General features: G+C 38.9%; 1 protein-coding gene across 1 annotated transcript in view; it reads right to left on the bottom strand.

The window, feature by feature from the left end:
• mybpc3 (myosin binding protein C3) overlaps nucleotides 1-19,533 on the bottom strand; it is a gene marked incomplete at its 5' end in the record, with an annotated part of 37,692 nt that overhangs the window by 16,162 nt on the left and 1,997 nt on the right. Inside the window, 17 exons of the mRNA XM_083920362.1 lie at nucleotides 467-606; nucleotides 689-718; nucleotides 812-918; nucleotides 993-1,158; nucleotides 3,120-3,286; nucleotides 4,339-4,444; nucleotides 4,551-4,675; nucleotides 4,947-5,079; nucleotides 5,210-5,373; nucleotides 6,114-6,140; nucleotides 7,648-7,707; nucleotides 10,346-10,394; nucleotides 10,498-10,615; nucleotides 10,862-11,010; nucleotides 11,582-11,659; nucleotides 12,190-12,324; nucleotides 14,077-14,346. Of these exons, the coding sequence (XP_083776488.1) occupies nucleotides 467-606; nucleotides 689-718; nucleotides 812-918; nucleotides 993-1,158; nucleotides 3,120-3,286; nucleotides 4,339-4,444; nucleotides 4,551-4,675; nucleotides 4,947-5,079; nucleotides 5,210-5,373; nucleotides 6,114-6,140; nucleotides 7,648-7,707; nucleotides 10,346-10,394; nucleotides 10,498-10,615; nucleotides 10,862-11,010; nucleotides 11,582-11,659; nucleotides 12,190-12,324; nucleotides 14,077-14,346 (2,024 nt within the window). The remainder of the gene's footprint in view (nucleotides 1-466; nucleotides 607-688; nucleotides 719-811; nucleotides 919-992; nucleotides 1,159-3,119; nucleotides 3,287-4,338; nucleotides 4,445-4,550; nucleotides 4,676-4,946; nucleotides 5,080-5,209; nucleotides 5,374-6,113; nucleotides 6,141-7,647; nucleotides 7,708-10,345; nucleotides 10,395-10,497; nucleotides 10,616-10,861; nucleotides 11,011-11,581; nucleotides 11,660-12,189; nucleotides 12,325-14,076; nucleotides 14,347-19,533) is intronic.

Here is a 19,533-nt window from a genome sequence, read left to right as displayed (position 1 = left end):
CTACATTGAGCAGAGCAAAGCGGTAAAAGCCAAAGAGAACAGAGAGGGCATGCAAACCCTCTATTTCTCCTCAACTCAAAGATCAGCATGCAGCTTGGCATCATTGAATTGAGCTGTTAGCTGGCATCATTGAATTAAGCTGTTAGCAGCATTGTGCTTATTCAGCTTATGTTAAAATATCTTAATATCCCAGCACATTTTTTAGCAGGGAAGAATGCATTAGTTATCATAACATCTGTGTGTTTACAGAGCTAACCTCTGCCACTCAAAATAGCAAACAGAGAGTAGTTTCCTTACGTTTGTATTATATATCAGAACTGCAGTGTATTGTTTATATTGTATACTACTTTCTCAGTAAGCCTCAGATTTCCGACCTTACCTACTGTGCTTTGGAAAGACGGTACAGTAGATGTCAGATGATGGATGAGTAGTTGATTAATAACACAAGTCTATTTGTCTGTTTCACCTTCTCTCCTTTGGTCCAGATCACTGTGGGAGCAGGGTCTCCAGTGATAGGGACATCCAGTCGCAGCTTGTTGCCAGCCACCACCACAATGGTTGACTCAGCAGTGCGACCCATGCAGTCCAGGTGGATCTTAGGAGGATCTTATAGACGGTGTGAAATGGTTAAAATGAACAGACCCTTACATTTCATCCGGTTTACTACAAGAGCATAAATTTGTGGTACCTTGGCGCGGCACGTAATCAATCTTCACCTCTAAAAAACAAGAAAGTAAAAAACAAGTCAAATTTAGCTTGTAAAACTATGAATGATGTTAATTTTTAAGTGTAAAAGCCAAAGCATTATTACCCAGGAAATTGAGTTTAGCGGAAAGGTTGAAAGCGTGGCCATCTGGAACAAAAGTGTAGTCTCCCTCATCCTCTGGTTTAACCTCATCAATGGTCAGCTTGTGGATCCTAAAAAGGACAATCAGTTCATGTTTTTTGGGATATATGTAGCATATTTAATGCATGTGTAAAAGCGTCCTCACCTGCCAATATGTGTGATATTTATTCTGGCGTCGGGCTTGACTTCTACACCATTCTTGTACCAGGTTCCCCTCACGTTCTCATCCGACACCTCACACTTAAACATTGCCTGATCCTTTGCCTTCACTGTGAGGTCTGCAATGCTCTGGTAGACTTCCAGGTCTTTCTCTGCAGTCAGAAAAAAACACACAAGCTAAAACCACATGTAATGGAAACTATCGAGGCCTTCAGAGGAGGTGCTACTGTACGAGACAGCGGAATAAGATGCAATATGATGATGATGTGCGATGATAATATGATAAAAATTTAGATGCAGACATTGTAAGCGAGGGTAATATAGTAATAACATGTTTGAGCGTGGGGTGTTCATTATCTTTGTGTGGCCTTTGTGTGTTGTATCTTAGCAACGGGCACAAGGGGATAGTTAATTGGATTTAGGGTAGAAAATAAAGTGGGAAGATATGAAGACCAGATGCGGGAGCTTTGGGCTATTACTGTATATCACAAGAAATAATGTACACGTGAGTTATTAAAGCTATCCCAAAGGAATTGTTATCTGGGCAAGTTAAGTCACACCACGCTCCTTTTAAAGGTTACAGGAGTTTCACATTAGCTCGCTACCAGGGACGGATGGGAATGGCACTATAATGGGAGTTCTGCTGTGGACTGAGGTGTTGGACACACATGCGCACACATATATCACACATACACATGAATATATACGCAAAAGAGAGAGTATATATATTCAATATATAGAAAGGACTAAATTATGTTTTCTACAAGAAAAGGTCAAATTCTAACCATACACTGATGACTGTCATGTGATGATTTTCTGGTACATAATGATCTGCTCTGTGAGCTGATGACACTCAGATGAAAGGTTACTGGGTGGTAAAAAAGGAGGGTGAAACTAGCTGGGGTTTATAGTTTGCCTACGTCCATGTACGGATGAGTTTGAACTGTCCCCATCCAGCATTTTTTGATCACCTGTGAATTAAAATTAAGCATATTTATCCACCTTAAACCTTTACCTGCAAAACATGGCACGTCTTAAATACACTAGAAACCATCACAAGGTTGAAAAAACATTAAAATCTGACTACTATCTAAGAATCACACTTACAAAATTGTGAGAGGCCCAGTGCAGATCGTTCACCAGCATCACCAGGCTGCTGGGACTTGGTACTAGAGGAAACACTATCATCTAGTAATAAAACACACTTTAAAACCACAACTCACTCTTTATATAAAATAAAGACTTGATTTTCTACCCTCATGGAACGAATCTGCTGCAGCTGGTAAACATTGTGAAAGTGTAGCATTGCCAGTAGGACTGAGTATCTGTACTTGATACCTTTAAGGTATCAACTGAAATACCCCAGTACCAAGTTGTATCGAAACATCTCCCGCCAAATGAAACCTGCATTCAATCTTCTTTTTTTACCTTGATGTAGGGAAAATATGGTTTTGTGGCCAATAACGAAAGTGTTTGTCTTGTTAATGTGACTTGTGATGGGCCCGGTAACGCAGCAGCTTCAACCCGCACAGTCTTTTTTGTACAGTTATTCAGTACATATTTTAATAATCTGAACACTTTGAAAATGGATTAGTGTAGAAATAATGTAAAGGAGAGAAGTGAATGCTTCCATTCACATGGCGGGTATCAAATGATGTAGTACTGTTATCCCTATCACTTTAATGGTACTGGTTTTGGTACTGGTATCTTCATTTTTTAAACAAAATCCAGCCCTAATTACAATATTTTTTATCTTTCAGGCTTTATTTCGCCTGGTGACACACGGTGATTCTGCACCTATTTACTGACAAAGTGTGAAATTGAATCAACGCAACAAAACACAAAAAAATAAAAATAAAGACCAGAGAGAGAAACCGGGTCACTTAAGCAGACCTGTGGCCTTAAAGTGAAATATGGTCAACATCTTCTAACTTTAGCTGGCATGTAGACTTGTTAGCAATAACCTTGGCAGAATAATGTGGTGAGAGTCTCTATACCCCAAAGATAGACAGCATGCCAGGAGTGGCAAGGCCACGCGACTATTGGTAGGGTATAAGAATGTACACTTGAAGTGTTCATCATGCTGTACTCAGCACACGTGATTGACACTCACCCTGCACCAGGAGTTCAGCCATGGACTCGCCACCATTCGTTTTAACCTTGTAGTGGCCGCAGTCTTCTTTCGTAGCCTCATTAATGATCAGGACATGTTTGCAGCCGTCTTTCTTGAAACGGTACTTGAAAGACTCGTCTCTTGTCAATTCTACACCGTCTTTCTCCCTGCACAGAAATTCACACACAGCAAACCAGGATTAATGTGACTAAAAAGTATCATAATTAATCTCATAAGAAGGTCCTTTTAGAGCTGGTTAATACTTTGATTTTTGAACTTTCAACCACATCTCACATTGTTCTCCTGCCTATTCAGTATATGACCTATTGTTTTTCCACAAAATGGAAAGTCCACATTTAGGTCTTATGATGACAACAGAGTTCACTCCATTTGCTGAATGAAGACAGTGAGATTTAGTGAATGCTTTAAAAAACTAGCAAATGGACCTTTGAGTTTAGTAACACACCATACAGTACTGTTCCAAATTGTCAAAAACAAACATGAGAGGCATGAGACACATAGTACTACTGTAAACTGCTGATGTGACCTTTTTCTTTGAGGTGATAATTTACACTCTGTCACGGTGCTCTGCAGATGGACATGACAAACTCAAATGGCATCTGAGCAATGAACACCATGTAAGACTGATGGAAATATGGCTTTGAATTCAAAGAAACATTAATTATACTTGTTTTGATTTACTGACTGTTAACCTGACAACATTGGTTTATCAATCCTTGAATAATTAACTATCTTTTAGTTTTTAGTAAGCCAGCTTAGATGGATAGATTGCTGCTGAAAATAACAGACAACGATTACAGAGGCCACAAACATACACAAAACATCTACAAACAGCACAAAATGACCACAAAGAGGCACAAACGACGGCACAGAAAAGTAAAACGACTTAAAATAGACCGCCACAAAATCAGCCCAAAGACATGCAAAACAGTCATAAAGGGACACAATATAGATGCAAAACAACTACAAAGGGACACTTCATGACAAAAGTAGACTCTTTGAGACTCTTTGGGTGTCTTGTTCGTATGTAGACATGTAGGTAGAAGGCCTACGTGTCTGCGCCCAGGGGCCCATTGTCTCATAGTCTGTCCATGATGTCAGCAAGAACAGATTTATGTTTAGGATTTATGATGCAATAGCATGTGCATGTGACTCCTAACAGACAGTTGATTTGTGAGTGTAAAGAAGAATATCTAACCATTTAACGTTGGCTCCTTCCTCAGAGACTTCACACTCTAACTCCACCCGCTCACCCTTCATGACCATCTGATCCTCCAGATTCTTCACAATCACCACAGGAGGCTCTGCAGAAAACGGAGAAGAATTAGAGGTTGAACTGCTCCTCTTCATCTTGCAAATTATTTTTAAAATTATTTGTTATGTTGTAATTGTCCTTTAATCCTTAAATACCTTTAACAAAGAGCTCAGTGGTGCATTTCTCCTCTCCAACCACGCAGCAATATGCTGCATCGTCTGCCAAGGAGCAGTGGTTGATGGTGAGGTACCGCATGTTGCCAACGCTCTCAAAGATGTACCTTTACAAAGACCATTAAGATTTTTTACAGAGGTATGATGAAATGGTAAACATGAGCTCATACAGTTTTTATTTGCTCTTTGACACTTACTTGCTAGTGATGTAATGAAAGATGAAGTTCATCCATATATGGAGAGAGACAGAGAGGATTAAAACGTAAAATAAAATAAAAACGTTCAAGAACTTAATCAAGTATTGCTGCTGTATTTGGATGTTCCATGATTTACAGCTCCAGCTTTGTTTACGGAGGTGAGGTATTTCTAAATTCTAACCTTCCAGTTGGTTGAATTTCTTGTCCGTTCTTCAGCCATTTCACCTCAACATCTGGATTGGTGACCTCGATGGCCATTTTTATTTTCTGACCCTTTGTTACTTGGTAAGCAGGGTCCAACTTTTTGAGGAAAGCTATGTTTCAGGGAAGTTAGACATACAATAATCAAGTTACAATTATGTCTAAACTTTATCTGGTCAGAATTAGATCAGGTGCAGCCTTGGTGTTGTGCCTTGTGTCGCCTACTAGGAACTCTGCACGAACCTGCACTTTTCTTCTCTTCTTTCTTCATCTTCTTCAGTCTCTTGAGCATGCCTCTCAGGTCGGTAATGCCATGCTGAAAAGCAATCTTCTCATATTCTGAAGAAGGAGCATGGCTGAGGATATCCCACACGTCCGTGTCAGGCTCTGTAGTCACCTGCACGGCTCTAATAGACGTGAACCAACCAGAGGAGTAGGTTAAAATCAGTCACTTAGCACAGAGTTTGAAATTGACTTTATGAAAATAGACTAAAGGAAGCAGGATATAAAAGAGGGACAGTAATACTAACATGATGGAAACACCTCGTTAACAGATTACACTATTAGCTATTAATGAATAACTATCAAGCAACTGATGATTAGTCAACTTCATACATTGTTTACTAATTTATGGCAAATAAAATGGCGTTAAAAAGATGTTGACAAATGTTTTCTATACAAAAATGATAAATTCTTGCACCGCCGAGAAAGTGGTACGATTGCATGGATTTGTAATTGCTTTGGTTTATTATTTTGCGTGGTCATGAACATCATCATAAAAGGGACAATATAATGTTCATGTGTGTTTAAAGCCCTCTTGCTAATTAATCCAAGCACATATTATATTTATGGCCTACCTTCCTCCCTCATTAGAGTTGTTTTGCTAATAATTGTGATATATTTGCTAAAACGATGACACGCTTAAAATGTGTTACCAGTTATAATCCCCATATAGTCTAACTGAGAACTAATGAAAAAAGGAGCTTGATGACTTTTCTACTCCTTCTCTCCACTCCATACGATACTACTAAACTATAATAGAGTAATAAATACATAGATGACTTTAAATAACTGAATCCTGACAGATGAAAACATGCACAACAAAGTTTTCCTGCGACACTCACACATCATGTTGGCAGTTTCTTACCGATTTGAGGATTTTAAGAAACTGCTGCTCATTCAAAGGGAGAACCAAGAGGCAAATATGGCAAAACAAACCAGACACGTTAAAACACAGCATTTTGACAGCAACAGTCAGCATATTAGAAATATTCCTTTAAAGCGGATTAAATATTATACCAGGGGCTGCAGTAAAAAGCGTGCATGCACGGGATTAAACAGCGTCGTTCTTTGTTTGGGGTCTGACATGATGTCAAATTTGCTTGTGCCGTAGTATCAGTGCCCAATAAAAACAGGGTTCCTACACATTTTCCATTTCATAGTTCCATACTTATCCAGACCTGGAAATGACTCAAATTAACTTTCATACTTTTTCATATTTTTCTCCACTGCATAGGAACCCTGTAATTATCTGGTGATGGTGTTTGATGCACAGATTGATTTTTGATGTGTTGTGAAAGTGACTTGTGTTTCTGAGGACTAGTCCACATGTAGGTAGGTCTTTTTGTAAACGTAAAGCTTTTTCTTTGCTCACTTAAAGGTCACTGAAAACGGATCTTTTTGGAAACTAGATTCTCGGGGGTACGATTTTTTCGTGGAGACAACAGTAGCATCAGAGTGTGCACCGTTATCTTCTTTGTGAGGTGTCACAGATCGTCACGCGCAACTTCACGCAGTGTTGGACGTGACCAAAATAGTGGTGATTCTAACTTTGCTTACAGAACTTTTTACTGAGTTGTCCAAATTCTCCGGTAATACCTTTGGTTCCTTTGACAACATCTTCTCCTTCTTTGCGTGATTGGCCACTATGGCTTTAGGGTCAGGGTATATCAACGCCTGTCAGTTTGGCATGCTCTCGACAGCCATTCAATGTGTTAATGCATTTTCTTTTGGACAGAGATTTTTTGTACAGTGCTTATGTGGACGGATATTTTGTTTTGGGAATGAAGGAGGGTTTTCAAAAATACTCGTGTACATGTAGACTAGGAGTGAAGACCTCAAAGTGTCAGAGAAAGTCGACTCTTGGGAAAACCAAGGGAGAGAACAACTCTATGCCTGATTGGTACTAAAAACGTGTGAGTCATTGTCATATGAATGAGGAGGCGAAGAGTGCAGTATTAGTGATCTCAGGATTAAGATAGTGTGATAATAAACGTGAGATAAGATAGGGTGACTAGATTTTAAGAATCCCATACGGTGTGAAATCAGGACTTACCGCACCACGCTGCATGTGTATATATTTCAATGCAGCTGTACATTGTATTTTCACGGACAGTTTAATGATTTGAAGAACCTTTTGCTAACTCAAAAGGATGCTGAACCTAACTTTCAATTTAAAATCCTGATCATGTCACCCTAACTTATCTTCATGCTCAGGCTTTTTTTTTTTTACCACATCAGACTTTTAGTTTGCAAATGCAGAAGTAGCTTACTCTCTGAAGAAACAGGACGATCCATAAAAGAATCAAAGTGAGACAGAAATAGATTATCAAAAGCAGGGGGAAAAAGTGACCTTTGTACCGAAAGTCTCCAGTTACTGTCACAATTTTGTAATAACTTACCTCTTCTTTAATAAGGTACTGAAGTCCAGCTCTCCGGAGTCTTCTTTTCCATCTGTACTACTGCAGAAACATCAGCCACCAGCAGCACAACATCAACATCAACATCAACATCAACATCAACATCAACATCAACATCAACAGCACAGTGGCTTCTTGATTGCTCCAAAGAAAAGATGCATGTAAATATTTCACAGACATGGCTTGTTTATAATATAATACATTTTACCACATTTCTAGGCTTTTATACAATATGAATAATTTTCTGTGTACTCATGCTCCAATTTGCAAGGGCAGAGAGATACTGACCGGTGCAAATATTCAAACACTAAAATAAGTTTGAAAAAGAAAACTGAGAGGAAATGAGTGCTTTAAAGGATAAAAGAAGTGACAGGCAGCTGTTTTGCTGGAGGAGCAGGTGTTGCCATGTTTAAAGAAACATTATTTTTGTACTTTGGGAAATGCTCATTTTTTAATTCATTCATACCACTTTAAAGTTTGTGTGTTAACTATGGAACCAGAGCTGAGAGTCCATTAGCTTAGCATAAAGACCGGACGCAGTGCCGTTACAGTCGTTCCCAAACTGCAATGACCGTGCGGAGATGCTAAGACCGTGGAAGACCCGGTAGGTGCTGACCAATCAGAGCAGACTGGCCTTGTTTGGGAGGGGGTCTTAAGGAGACAGGCGGTATAATAGAGCGTTTCAGACAGAGGGTGAATACAAGTATATTCAACACAGATAGTACGAGAAAAAGACTGTGTTTTTTTAACTGTATGTTATGTCGTAAAAATACAAGTATGAACGTGAAAATTAGTATAAACATGGGACTTTTAAAAGATATGCCAACCAGGACCTCTAATTAACACATTATGTTTCATTTGTTTAATCCATACAAGTGTATGAACGACAAGTTGTGACCTCTCTGGGCCTCTCTGCACCTTAACTATTAGGCTACCAGTTAACTAGCCAGGTTTACCCCTCCAGTCCTGCTAAGTTATTTGCTTAAAGTTAAGTCTGGCTCTAGCTTCAAATTTAACACACACATTTGAGAGTGGTCTTAATGCCAGACTCTCAGAAAGAAAGAAAATGTACAATTCCCAAAATGTCCAATTATTCTTTAAAGCCATGAGCAGCAGCAGCCATCCAAGCAAGAACAATGCAAAACACTCAAGGTTAAAGAAAACAAAGGTCACCATAGGGTCTGCTTGACTCTAATCCTCGGGATTAAAGATAAAGACAAGGGCATAGATTTGACTGTTTGCTTGTCTCCTGCCTCTGATCCGACAGCAGGATTAGAAGTTGAGTCTGGTTTATGTGGTGATGTTACAACACACCATAGCTGCACTTCCTCTATGTGGAAACCCTGTGGAAGAGCTTGTTTACTGAAAAGCCCGTGTCTTAGCACATCATGCCCTTTCAGTACGATCAAACCACCGTCAAAGCTCACTCTGCCGGGTAGCTGTTTGTGCAGCTGGCTCTGCTGATTTGATCGAGACCCAGGAGTAGTAGATCAGAGAGAGCTGATGGCTGCAACCAGCACACGGTACTCAAAAGTTTAACAACCAAATCTCAATGTATCCAGATCTGCCTGAGTCAAAGGTTACCACAATGACAGCTACTATCGACTACATCCCGGATTTTGAATTTGAGTTCTCTCAGCTCTCTCATGGTCTTCGTTCTGTGGTCGTTCGCTCAAAATTCAGCAGATTGGAGGCTGCACCATCCACAACACTGGTTCTGTTTGACTTGATTCAGAGAAGAAACAGGCCACAGAAGAGGGACAGAGTCTCTGATCCTGGTCCTGGTTTCTCTGTGCTTTAACAATCAGAATTCTCAGAGTTTGAATACGAGCCTCCATTGTTGCAACAAACCCCCTTTACTACCTTGATTGCGGTCCACTTCTCTTCTTACTGGCTTCGCTCCTAATAGGTTAGCATTTCCACAATAACTTGTTACACAAAACATGGTCATTTTCCACCTGAACACTGATGTTTGGCAACTCTGTTAATCTCTTAAATCCTGACCACCCAATATAATGATTAATATAAAATCTGACGTATCGAGTCTGACAACAAACTAATTTTGCTCTTGTTCAAATTTTGCAATCCACCATAAGTTATTCAGAGGTTATTTTTATGTCTTTTTGGCACGTAATTGGCTATTGATTAGCCAAAGGAGGCAAGTTTAAGTTGCATTACATGAAGTTTAACTTTCATGTAAGTCATAGTTCCTGATTAGTCATTAACACACATTAAACAAATTGTTAAATGTAAAAGCTTTGCAGTGTTTTTGTTTATTTATTAAAAACCAACAAACAGTTTAGATCTTAAAACTTTGAAAACAAATAAATGTGATCTATTTTCAAATCAATTTAAAGCAGAATAGCAGCTGAAACAACATTTTAGCTGAATATGTATGCATATATCAATTGCATTACTTTTACTATAAAATGATTAGTTAAAAGTGAATTTGTTTTGTAACTGAAGTATTTCAGTACCTATGCTGTAAGATTTTGTTAAGCCCTGTAAGAAAAAGAAACACATTGACTTTTATAACTGTGTGACACTATTGATGAAATGTGTCGGGGGACCAGCAGCCAAACACACGAAAATAAAACCAATCAATCAGCATAAAATAATTGATAATGTGACCAAAGGTACTGTGTTTTTTAACAAAGTAATAAAGTCTTATAAGACTTACGTGCGTCTAAAAGCTGTTCTTATGTCGAAACCTTCAGGAGCACAAGCCTCTGAAATACAAGAGAATCATTTTAGAGCCGAAAACGATTAAATTAGAAATAAACATTAATGAGTGCCACAAACAAACTAGCCTATAACAACAGCCCCACTCACCATGTACAGTTAATTCAAAATTACAGCTGTCAAACTTGTCTCTGGATGCGACCTCACATCTGTAAGCTCCAGCAAAGTTTGGCTTGGCTGCGATGATGTGCATCTCAAACGTGTAGACCTGCAACCACATGCCCGACGAGAGATGAGGGAGGGATTACAGGACACATTGAGACTAAAGTCTTCGATTCAAAACCTTGTTGTTCTGTACTCATGCTTTGTTGCATGCTTTAACTTCTAATGACTAAATACATATATTTGAATAAAGAAAATCACACAGGCCTACTATGTGTTTCCAGACAAAATATGATTTATGTTTTTGCTTATATGTTCTTGTGTTAGTGCCTACAGCATTAGTCTGCAGTACCTTATTGCTGCGGTCATACGTCTCCTTTAGCTGCAGGTGTTTTCCAGACTTGCTGGCGAGGTCCATCCACTTCCCTTTGAACCATTTAACAGTGGGTTTCTTCAGCAATGACTCAGCATTCACTTTAGCCACAATTGTGATGTTTTCACCTGCACAGAAGATGAATGTACCATGTTGTTTATTGAATATAATAAGAATTATTCCCAAAGGGAAATGTCCTGGGCATAGTGCTAGAGTCTGTTGCTTCACATAAAACATCTTAAATCCTAAGAGACATTTGACATTAACACAGGGCAGCTTAAAATAAAAAAAACCTGCATGAATTAAAAGTGCAAAACTGCTTGTGTATGTATTTCACTGATGCAACATACATGTCATGTTATATATCTCTGTGAACCTCCATTTATTGTATCACTTTGATCTAGGATGAGCATATTGGTTTGGGCAGGTGAAATAAACAAACATTGATCAACATTAAGTATTCAAATTTACTTTAATAACTTTACTTAATAACGTACTTTAATATTTCCATTAATTACCCTTCTTGTGACATTTAACAAAACCTTACCTAGCTCAGTGTTTGAACTAAAAGGATATAATAATGAAAGCGTAAACAGTCAAGTTTAACCTTTTTATTGCACAGAATGTGATAATTCCCTCCACTTCTGTAAGAGACAATTGACACACATTTTAGATTGTTTCCCATGAAAAGACACTCACCTACAGTGACCTCTCCACTATGGGGTTTCTCTGTGAACAGCCCTATCAGGTCCTGTCTGGTGTCCGGAGGCTGTCCATCTGAAAACGCAACATGGTCAGAGCAGAATGCCACAACATGAAGTTGAGGGATCAAAATCAAACAATATTTAATTTAGAGCTAATGAAAAACCATCTTCATTAGGTATAGTGAAGCAGAATGTTTCAAGTTGCTGAATTGCTAATTGTTTATTTATTTTGTTATTGGTGATGGAAAATAAACACAGAAATGTGTAACATGGAATTACAGGCTGCAAAAATAATACAAAACTGTATTAGTTTCAGTATGAATTCAAGGGTTATCAGGCTCTCACATGCTTATAAGACAGAACTTACACTACATACAGAGGTGAAAGAAATAAAAAAAAGGTACAGCGTGCATATGTGTCAAAGCATAAAATATGAGATATAAACCTGGTGACAGCTAAGCCCTTGTGTGTAAACATGTAATGCACTTATGAATTATATCAAACAGCCTGCAATGTTCTTGGCATGTCCAGGGAAAGCTTAACTCAAAGATAATAATGTTTTATTACAATGACTTTACAAAGGAAAGGGACCGAGTAACTCACCCTCAGCTGGAGGAGCATCATGCACTGGGGCAGCAGGCTGGTCCTCTGTGGGTGCTGCTGCAGACGGAGCAGGGGCCGGTTCTGGTTCTGCACCAGACTTTCTGGGCACATCACCAGGGGCCTCAACTGGAGCTTCTGTTAACACCGAGATAACAAGTCACAAGTAAGAGGCACAATGCACTGTACGAAAGAAATCGTCTCCAAAAAAACAAGTGACCAATCTGCCAGACTTCATTTATATTTGTCTAGAAAGTGTGTGTAAAATACAGAACTTTACTTTACTTTAAGTGAAACTTTGAGAAAGATTGAACATGGTGTACACCAGGACACAATATCAGTCAACTTTATACATTTATACTATTTCATTTATTTGATATTCTTCTAAACACTGTTTAGAGTGAAATATTCCTTGTTGAACATTTATCACACAAATATTTCTTATGCGTTATCATCTTTGAATGGCTGAACGATTTTCCATGCGTTATCAGCTGCCTCTCATGCCTATCCTGAGCGCCAGTCAAGTGGTGGTTACTCATGAGGAAATAATGTGCTGGTGTGAGGGTCAAGGTCTCCATGCAGACAGAGCGGGTGGCTATGATATGAGCCACAGACAGCTGTAGGACGTCTCTTGTAGCACGCTGGGCCCATTAGTTTGCTGCCTTTCTTCAGGATTTGTTTCCACCTTATCAAATCCAAACAAACGACCTCAGCGGGTCACACTGACAGACTAATGGCGCAAACGTTGCTCAGTGACACACTTAGCACACAGTCATTGCATCCCACAGAACAGTGCACTTTAGACTGTGAGTGGTGGAAGAAATGATAGTGATTCAAGAAGTGAGGGTAAATATCTTAAAGGAGTAGTTTATTTTGGTAAAACTCGTCTGTTTGGTTAATAGGAAGCTGCAGCCAGACAGTTAGCTTAGCTTAGCATAAAGACTGGAAGCAGGGGAAAATAGCTGGCCCACCTCGGTCTAAAAACAAAACATCACCTCTAAAGCTCATTTAACTTGTTATAGCTTGTTTGTAAGAAATGTCAAGCCCTGAAAAAGTTTCCGGGCATTGCGGCCCACTTCAAATGCCTATTAGTGTTTTTCCTGCTGGTCCACAGACATTTCATTCGGATGAAGTAATACACCTAAAAAAAGTTCAAACAGTATTACAAAAAGAGGGGGAAAAAAGGCCTAACTCTGCTCTACAGCAGTTTTCCATAATGGTTAGGGTAATGATAATGGTTACAATGGGGAAATTATTTTAAGGGAGATTTTCTTCATTGCAATACAGCAAGTGGCCTCTAGGGCAAATTGGCAGTAAGTCTACAGGTCTTGACTCGCTCGAAGTGGCCATTTGAGGAACCACAATTATTTTGCTCCTTTGCATTGGCTTCACTTCCACTCCCGGAGGTTTCCGCCAGGATATAACGTGTTAGTTAGTGAGCTGTAGAGGTGCTGGTGCGTAGATTTTATTAGACAGAGCCAGATTGGCTGTTTTCCCTTACTTTCTGTGTTTATGCTAAGCTAAGCTGTTTGTTTGCTGGCTTCATCCTTACATAAGCAGACAATTATGTGAATGCTATCAGTCTTCTCATCTAACTCTTAGCAAGAAAGCTATTATAACATATTTCAAAATCTTAAACTATTCCTTTAAGAGCAAACAACTCTGAAAGACAGACAGCACAAAGCTGTTTCAGAGACTTGCTGTGAGCAGTTGCCAGAGTGAGCAGAATGTGAGTTCATGTGCAGAAACATTAAGTGCATTCAGTGCATCAAGTATTTACTGCCTCAGTGGTCTCCTGCAATGAGTGCTATATTATGCTTTGTGCTCTGTGACAGCTAGGAGAGCGAGCAGAGACATCAAACACACAGCTGCAGCATCAAAGTCTCTCACCTGGCTTTGATATGACCTTCAGGTCAAACTTGACCTTTGACCCCCCAGCAATCACTGCATAGACATTGGCATCTTCCTTGGCGATAGCTTTGATAGCCAGGGAGTGCTTGTTTCCGTCAGCTGTGATCACGTATTTGTCGCCACTGGAAATGTCCTTTGAGTTGCACTGCCATTTTACTTTAGCATCAGGCTTCTCGGTCTCTGCTTCAAAGACCACGGGCGACCCCTCCTCTGCCTCCTGAGACTTCGGTTTCTTGGCAAATGCTGAAACTAAAGAGGGAGGGTGGGTTCAAAATAAAAAAGTAAGCTGTTTGAAGTGTCAATTAGACTTTGTTTTAACGAAAATCAAATAATCTCATTAGGAGTTTTAATGTGGACAGAACTATGCTGATGATGTTTTAGAAAACCTTTGTTCAGAGTATATTAACCTTTTATACTCAGTGTTGTGGGTGGGATTAGAGGGGCACTGTCTGTACAAAACAAGAACAAGGGTTGTTAAACTGAATGGCAAGATAACTGGGGAACCGTATTACTTACATGGAAGACCAGTACACCATGAATTTAGCTCACAAGATCATAGATTCAATGCAGTTTCTAATGCCTGAATATACACTTTAATCTTCAGCACAAAGGTATATTGTAGCACGCCCTGGATGTGGACTAAAACAAGTCACATTCTTTGTCCGACACAGCATTTGGTTGTTCTTATGACATAGTCTGAATTTGGCACGTTCTTCAACCTGCACTTGGTTTGCCAAATTATGCTTATTTTTAAGGACAATTTTATGATGCTTATGTTTTATGTTTTATTATGTGTGGTTGATATTGTTCTGTAGAAGCATATTCCTCCATTCAACCATTCATCTATTGAGTTGTTCATCATTGAGTAGAATTAACACGTAGCATAAGTCTTACTCTATGTTCCTTGAGTGTTTTCTTAAATGAAATAAAAGAGAGAGAGAGAGAGAGAGAGAGAGAGATAAGGCAGTAATGAGGGGGCTAATGGGCAATTCATATTTTAGCAAATGAAGAAGAGAAAGGCTCATGAGCTGAGAAAGTACAGTGTTGTACAGTCTGCAGCACACTGGGTGGGGCTAGCTGAAAACCAATGAATTTGCCTTTTCCCCACTCCACACAAAACGCCTGAAAGCACCAAATATTTAGCTACTGTAAGTCTTATCTGTGTAGTCTTGGATTTATCTGACATAGTTTCCATTTTGGGCTTAGTAAATATTACTCAAGTAGTAGACAGCAGACAGATCAGAAGAGAAGAAGTTAATAGGACTGAAAACCTAGAGGGTTATTCAACAAAAACACCATTTAACCACAGTCGTGACAGATTTAAAGGTGATCTTAAGACTGTCACCTGAGAACAGTGGTGGATTAAGTATTCAAAACTATTACTGCAGCACTAGTCTTAATGAAGTGGAAAAATAAAGTAGAAGTCTCCTTAATTTCTGTAATTTCTCTCCTACAAAAGTATCATTAGCTAGCTGTACTTTAAAGGCATATAAAATAATGTTTAGACTATAAAAGCATAGAATGAAGTCAAGTACAAGTAACACAAAACTGTACATAAGTACAGTACCTCAATAAATGTACTTAGTTACATTCCACCATTGTCTAAGAAGATGTTGGTCATCACATGATGGCACACATACTAAATCCATCTAGTGAATTAAAGCCCATTTACTTGAACTAATCAGCATTCAATCAAAACATTAGCTTGTTTTTTAATCGTGGTGTAGAGTGGAACTAAACTGAACAAAAGTCTGATGAAAATGAGCCCAAAGCCAAACCAACGATGATCAGAAACTCATCTGGAACATCTACAACAACTGAACGTCAGCACACAATTACAAAACTATCTACACATACTAACAACAGCAACAGACGTGGGCCGTGATCCCAAACAGAAAAAAAAAATCAATACATGGTGTCTATGGTCAGTTTATTAATAGTACCTTTTAAACTCATCGTGTAAAACACCAGCTGTTGCCTTTCCTGCTGTGCAGAGGTCTTTTTTCATTTGAAAGTTATAGCAACGTCACTGTCCAACACTTGTCACTTTTAAAAATAACCTAAAAATACTGATAGTCACTGACAGCCCTGAGAGTGAACATGTGTTTCACCAGGTGTTTGGAGTCATGAAATGTTCATAGGCATAATTCAGATGCATATTGTTTCCAGGTGTGTTTATTCTGTCCTGAACATACAGAACAAAAACTCCATGTGTTGCAAGATGAGCTTATGAGTGTATATATATATATAGGATGTGTACCAGACGAATAAATGAGGCTGACGGGCTTCAGCTGTAACAGGGTCGCAGGTATCAAAGTTGAGGGATTAACTGGACTCTATTTTTGAGACTCTGGAGGCACAGAATGAATGATGTGCCCTCTGTCTGTCTGCAGCCAGCAATCTCTGCTGCTATGCTGTCAATCAGTCGTGCTGCTTTACCTTTCACACCATTATCACGGTTTATGTAAAAGGACTTCAACAACTTGGCTTAGTAAGGCTAATTTAAGGACATGAAGAATAGTGTTGGTAAAGTTTCTTGTGGCCAGAACAGATGATTGTTCAGAGTCTGTTGATTAGTGTCTCTTTGTTCGTCTAAATACAAGATACTGTTGAGAAAAACTAAATTCTTCATTCATTTATTATCAAAAGTTTTTAAAACAAACTGAAACTTTAAAGTTAGAATCGGAAGGAATTGAGATAAGCCTGTGGATGTTCTCATTTTTCCAGGTCATCGTTATCCCCAAAGCAATTTCAGTCAAAAGCAATTGGACTTGGTTATTTGTCTAGGAAGACAAGTCTGGTCCAACAATTGGACCTTTGGACCAGTCCCAGCCTGGTCAGATGCGTACATGAACTGGTGAAGCCTCTTGGATGAGAGGTGACACGTCCTCCTACACAAATAACCAAGTTCAGTTGCTTTTGACCAAAATTGCTTTGGGGATTGGAATAGAGATGTGTTGTTTGTAGCGGTCACTTTGGCGGTAAGATGTAACTGCGGGCGAGCCTCTGGGACCCCTTCTCCTACAGTTCCTGCATCGGTCAGACAAGAGCAAGCCTGACTGGGAATTCAGACTTGCACGTTCCCTTGCATTGCACTTTTACTTGTTGGAAGTTGGAAGTTCACAAATTCTGAGTACAATGGAACGCAGCATAATAGCCAGTGACGAGCTCCACCTGGGCAGACCAACCGCTTTTTACTGACGTCAAAAGCATCACTAACATTTGCAGCGCATTTGCATTCAGAGAGGGAACGTCGCCACAGACTCTCAGATTGAAATACTGGGCAAAGAGGCAAGTAGAAGTGCTCTGATAGTGTCAATGATAAATAGTAACCTTAACAGACAATTAACTATATGAAAATCTCACGGATTATATCTTTAATATTGATACCTTACAAGGTTAACACTTGTGTTTTGTCTGAATATAATAATTCATTAATACATCCATTTATTTAGTTGTTTGTTTTACCCTGCAGTATTTTTTGGTTCCCCATTTTGTTTGTATAATGCACACATGAATGGAGATATAAACGGCTCATTCTAAGGTAACAAAAACAAAAGATTCTTAGTTTCAGGTGATTATACCCTAAGGAAAACATACTTTGAATATTATATTCCATTTCTGCAAAAAGTGAAACTGCACTAAATCCTACACACTTAACCTTTAAACCTGATTATAACACATTTTTTGGCCACTTAGGGGCAGCGGAAACAAGTTGTGAACACAACATTGACATATCATCACTCTCTAAGTTGATATGGTAAATAATTTACACATCCAGCAGTTACAGAGCAACATAATCATCCATTTGTAGTTGTGTTTGTAGCAAACTGACGAATGTAAATCCAATATTAACTCTCTTTTAGGTCTACAGAGGGAAATATCGACCTCTTAAGCTGCTCTTAACTGTGTCTATCTGCTGTTTGATGCTGTGGAAGTATTTTACAGGGGGGCTTTAAGGCTTTATTGCTAAAAACAGCTGCCTGCTGCAGCTGAAAACAACCATATATGAGAGTGGTGAGAGTGATCCAAATCAGTAAAGTTGTGAGCTGGGCAGCTAAACAATGAGCTTGACCTCTCTGAGCCAAGGAAAGCTGCAACTTCAGGTGACAATTCTGTGAAGGTTCATCACTACAAGCGACAACTTTCACACTGTCATATTGTCATTTTTTATTTCAACAATATTGACCATAGATGCTTTAATATACATGTTTTACTTTAAAGTTACCAAAGCAAACCATGTATACCATAATACTTTAAAACACTGAAAAGCATCCTGTTAAGTGCAGATTGTTAATAATAATTGATAATAATGTACCAGGCGCGAGGCGATCATAACTGTTATTGTCCTGAACAAATCCACGACACTAAAAGTCTTAGCACACACAAGCTGGCCATTTGGGCTGCAATGTGTCAGCTGATATGTGATATGTCGAGCCCCTCACTCCACGAATGACAATCCTTCCTCACCATAGAGAGGGAAAAAAACTGGAAACTCATTTGTCAAGTTGGAATCCGCTCAGGCATTTTCGGATCAGTGGTGCATTTTGTGAATGCAGTGATGCTGGAAATACGACCGTGTCAATTTCACTTCAGACGATGTTTCCATCTGGATGATGTGACGAGTTGATGTGACGTGTTGATGTGACGTGTAACCTGGTTGGTGACACGGCCAAAAGGAGTTCAGAATAACTATCGCACCATGGAAAAACTTGGACTAAGGATGGATAATTGCACGCAGTATGCTGTGATTTTGGCTGCTGGAGAGCATTCGAACCAAGCTCCTTGTGTCATCTTATTATGGGATGTATTTGAACTATACTGCTACTGGTCTACTGCGTAATAATGTCTCAAAACAGCTACTTTTCATATTGGTTTACATAGCATAATGCCCTGTTTGTATATTATTTCATGATGTTTTAAAGTTACGAATCAATGCATCTCTTATTGTCCTACTGCTTCAGTTTCACTTTGAGGAATAACTAAAATGAATATTTTATCTTGTTGTAAAAATTGTAATTTTTCTAGTTTACATATTTCTTTTATCCGGAAATAATTAACCTGTAAAATCAAGTGATAAGCTGGTTTTATACTGCTGTACATACTTATATATACAGTGGGTACGGAAAGTATTCAGACCCCCTTAAATTTTTTACTCTTTGTTAAATTGCAGCCATGTGCTAAAATCATTTAAGTTCATTTTTTTCCTCATTAATGTACACACAGCACCCCATATTGACAGAAAAACACAGAATTGTAGACATTTTTACAGATTTATTAAAAAGAAAAACTGAAATATCACATGGACATAAGTATTCAGACCCTTTGCTCAGTATTGAGTGGAAGCACCCTTTTGAGCTAATACAGCCGTGAGTCTTCTTGGGAATGATGCAACTAGTTTTTCACACCTGGATTTGGAGATCCTCTGCCATTCCT

The sequence above is a fragment of the Echiichthys vipera genome, assembly GCF_963691815.1.
Source record: "Echiichthys vipera genome assembly, chromosome: 1".
NCBI classification, from domain to species: domain Eukaryota; kingdom Metazoa; phylum Chordata; class Actinopteri; order Perciformes; family Trachinidae; genus Echiichthys; species Echiichthys vipera.
This window is presented reverse-complemented; position numbering and strand designations above follow the sequence as displayed.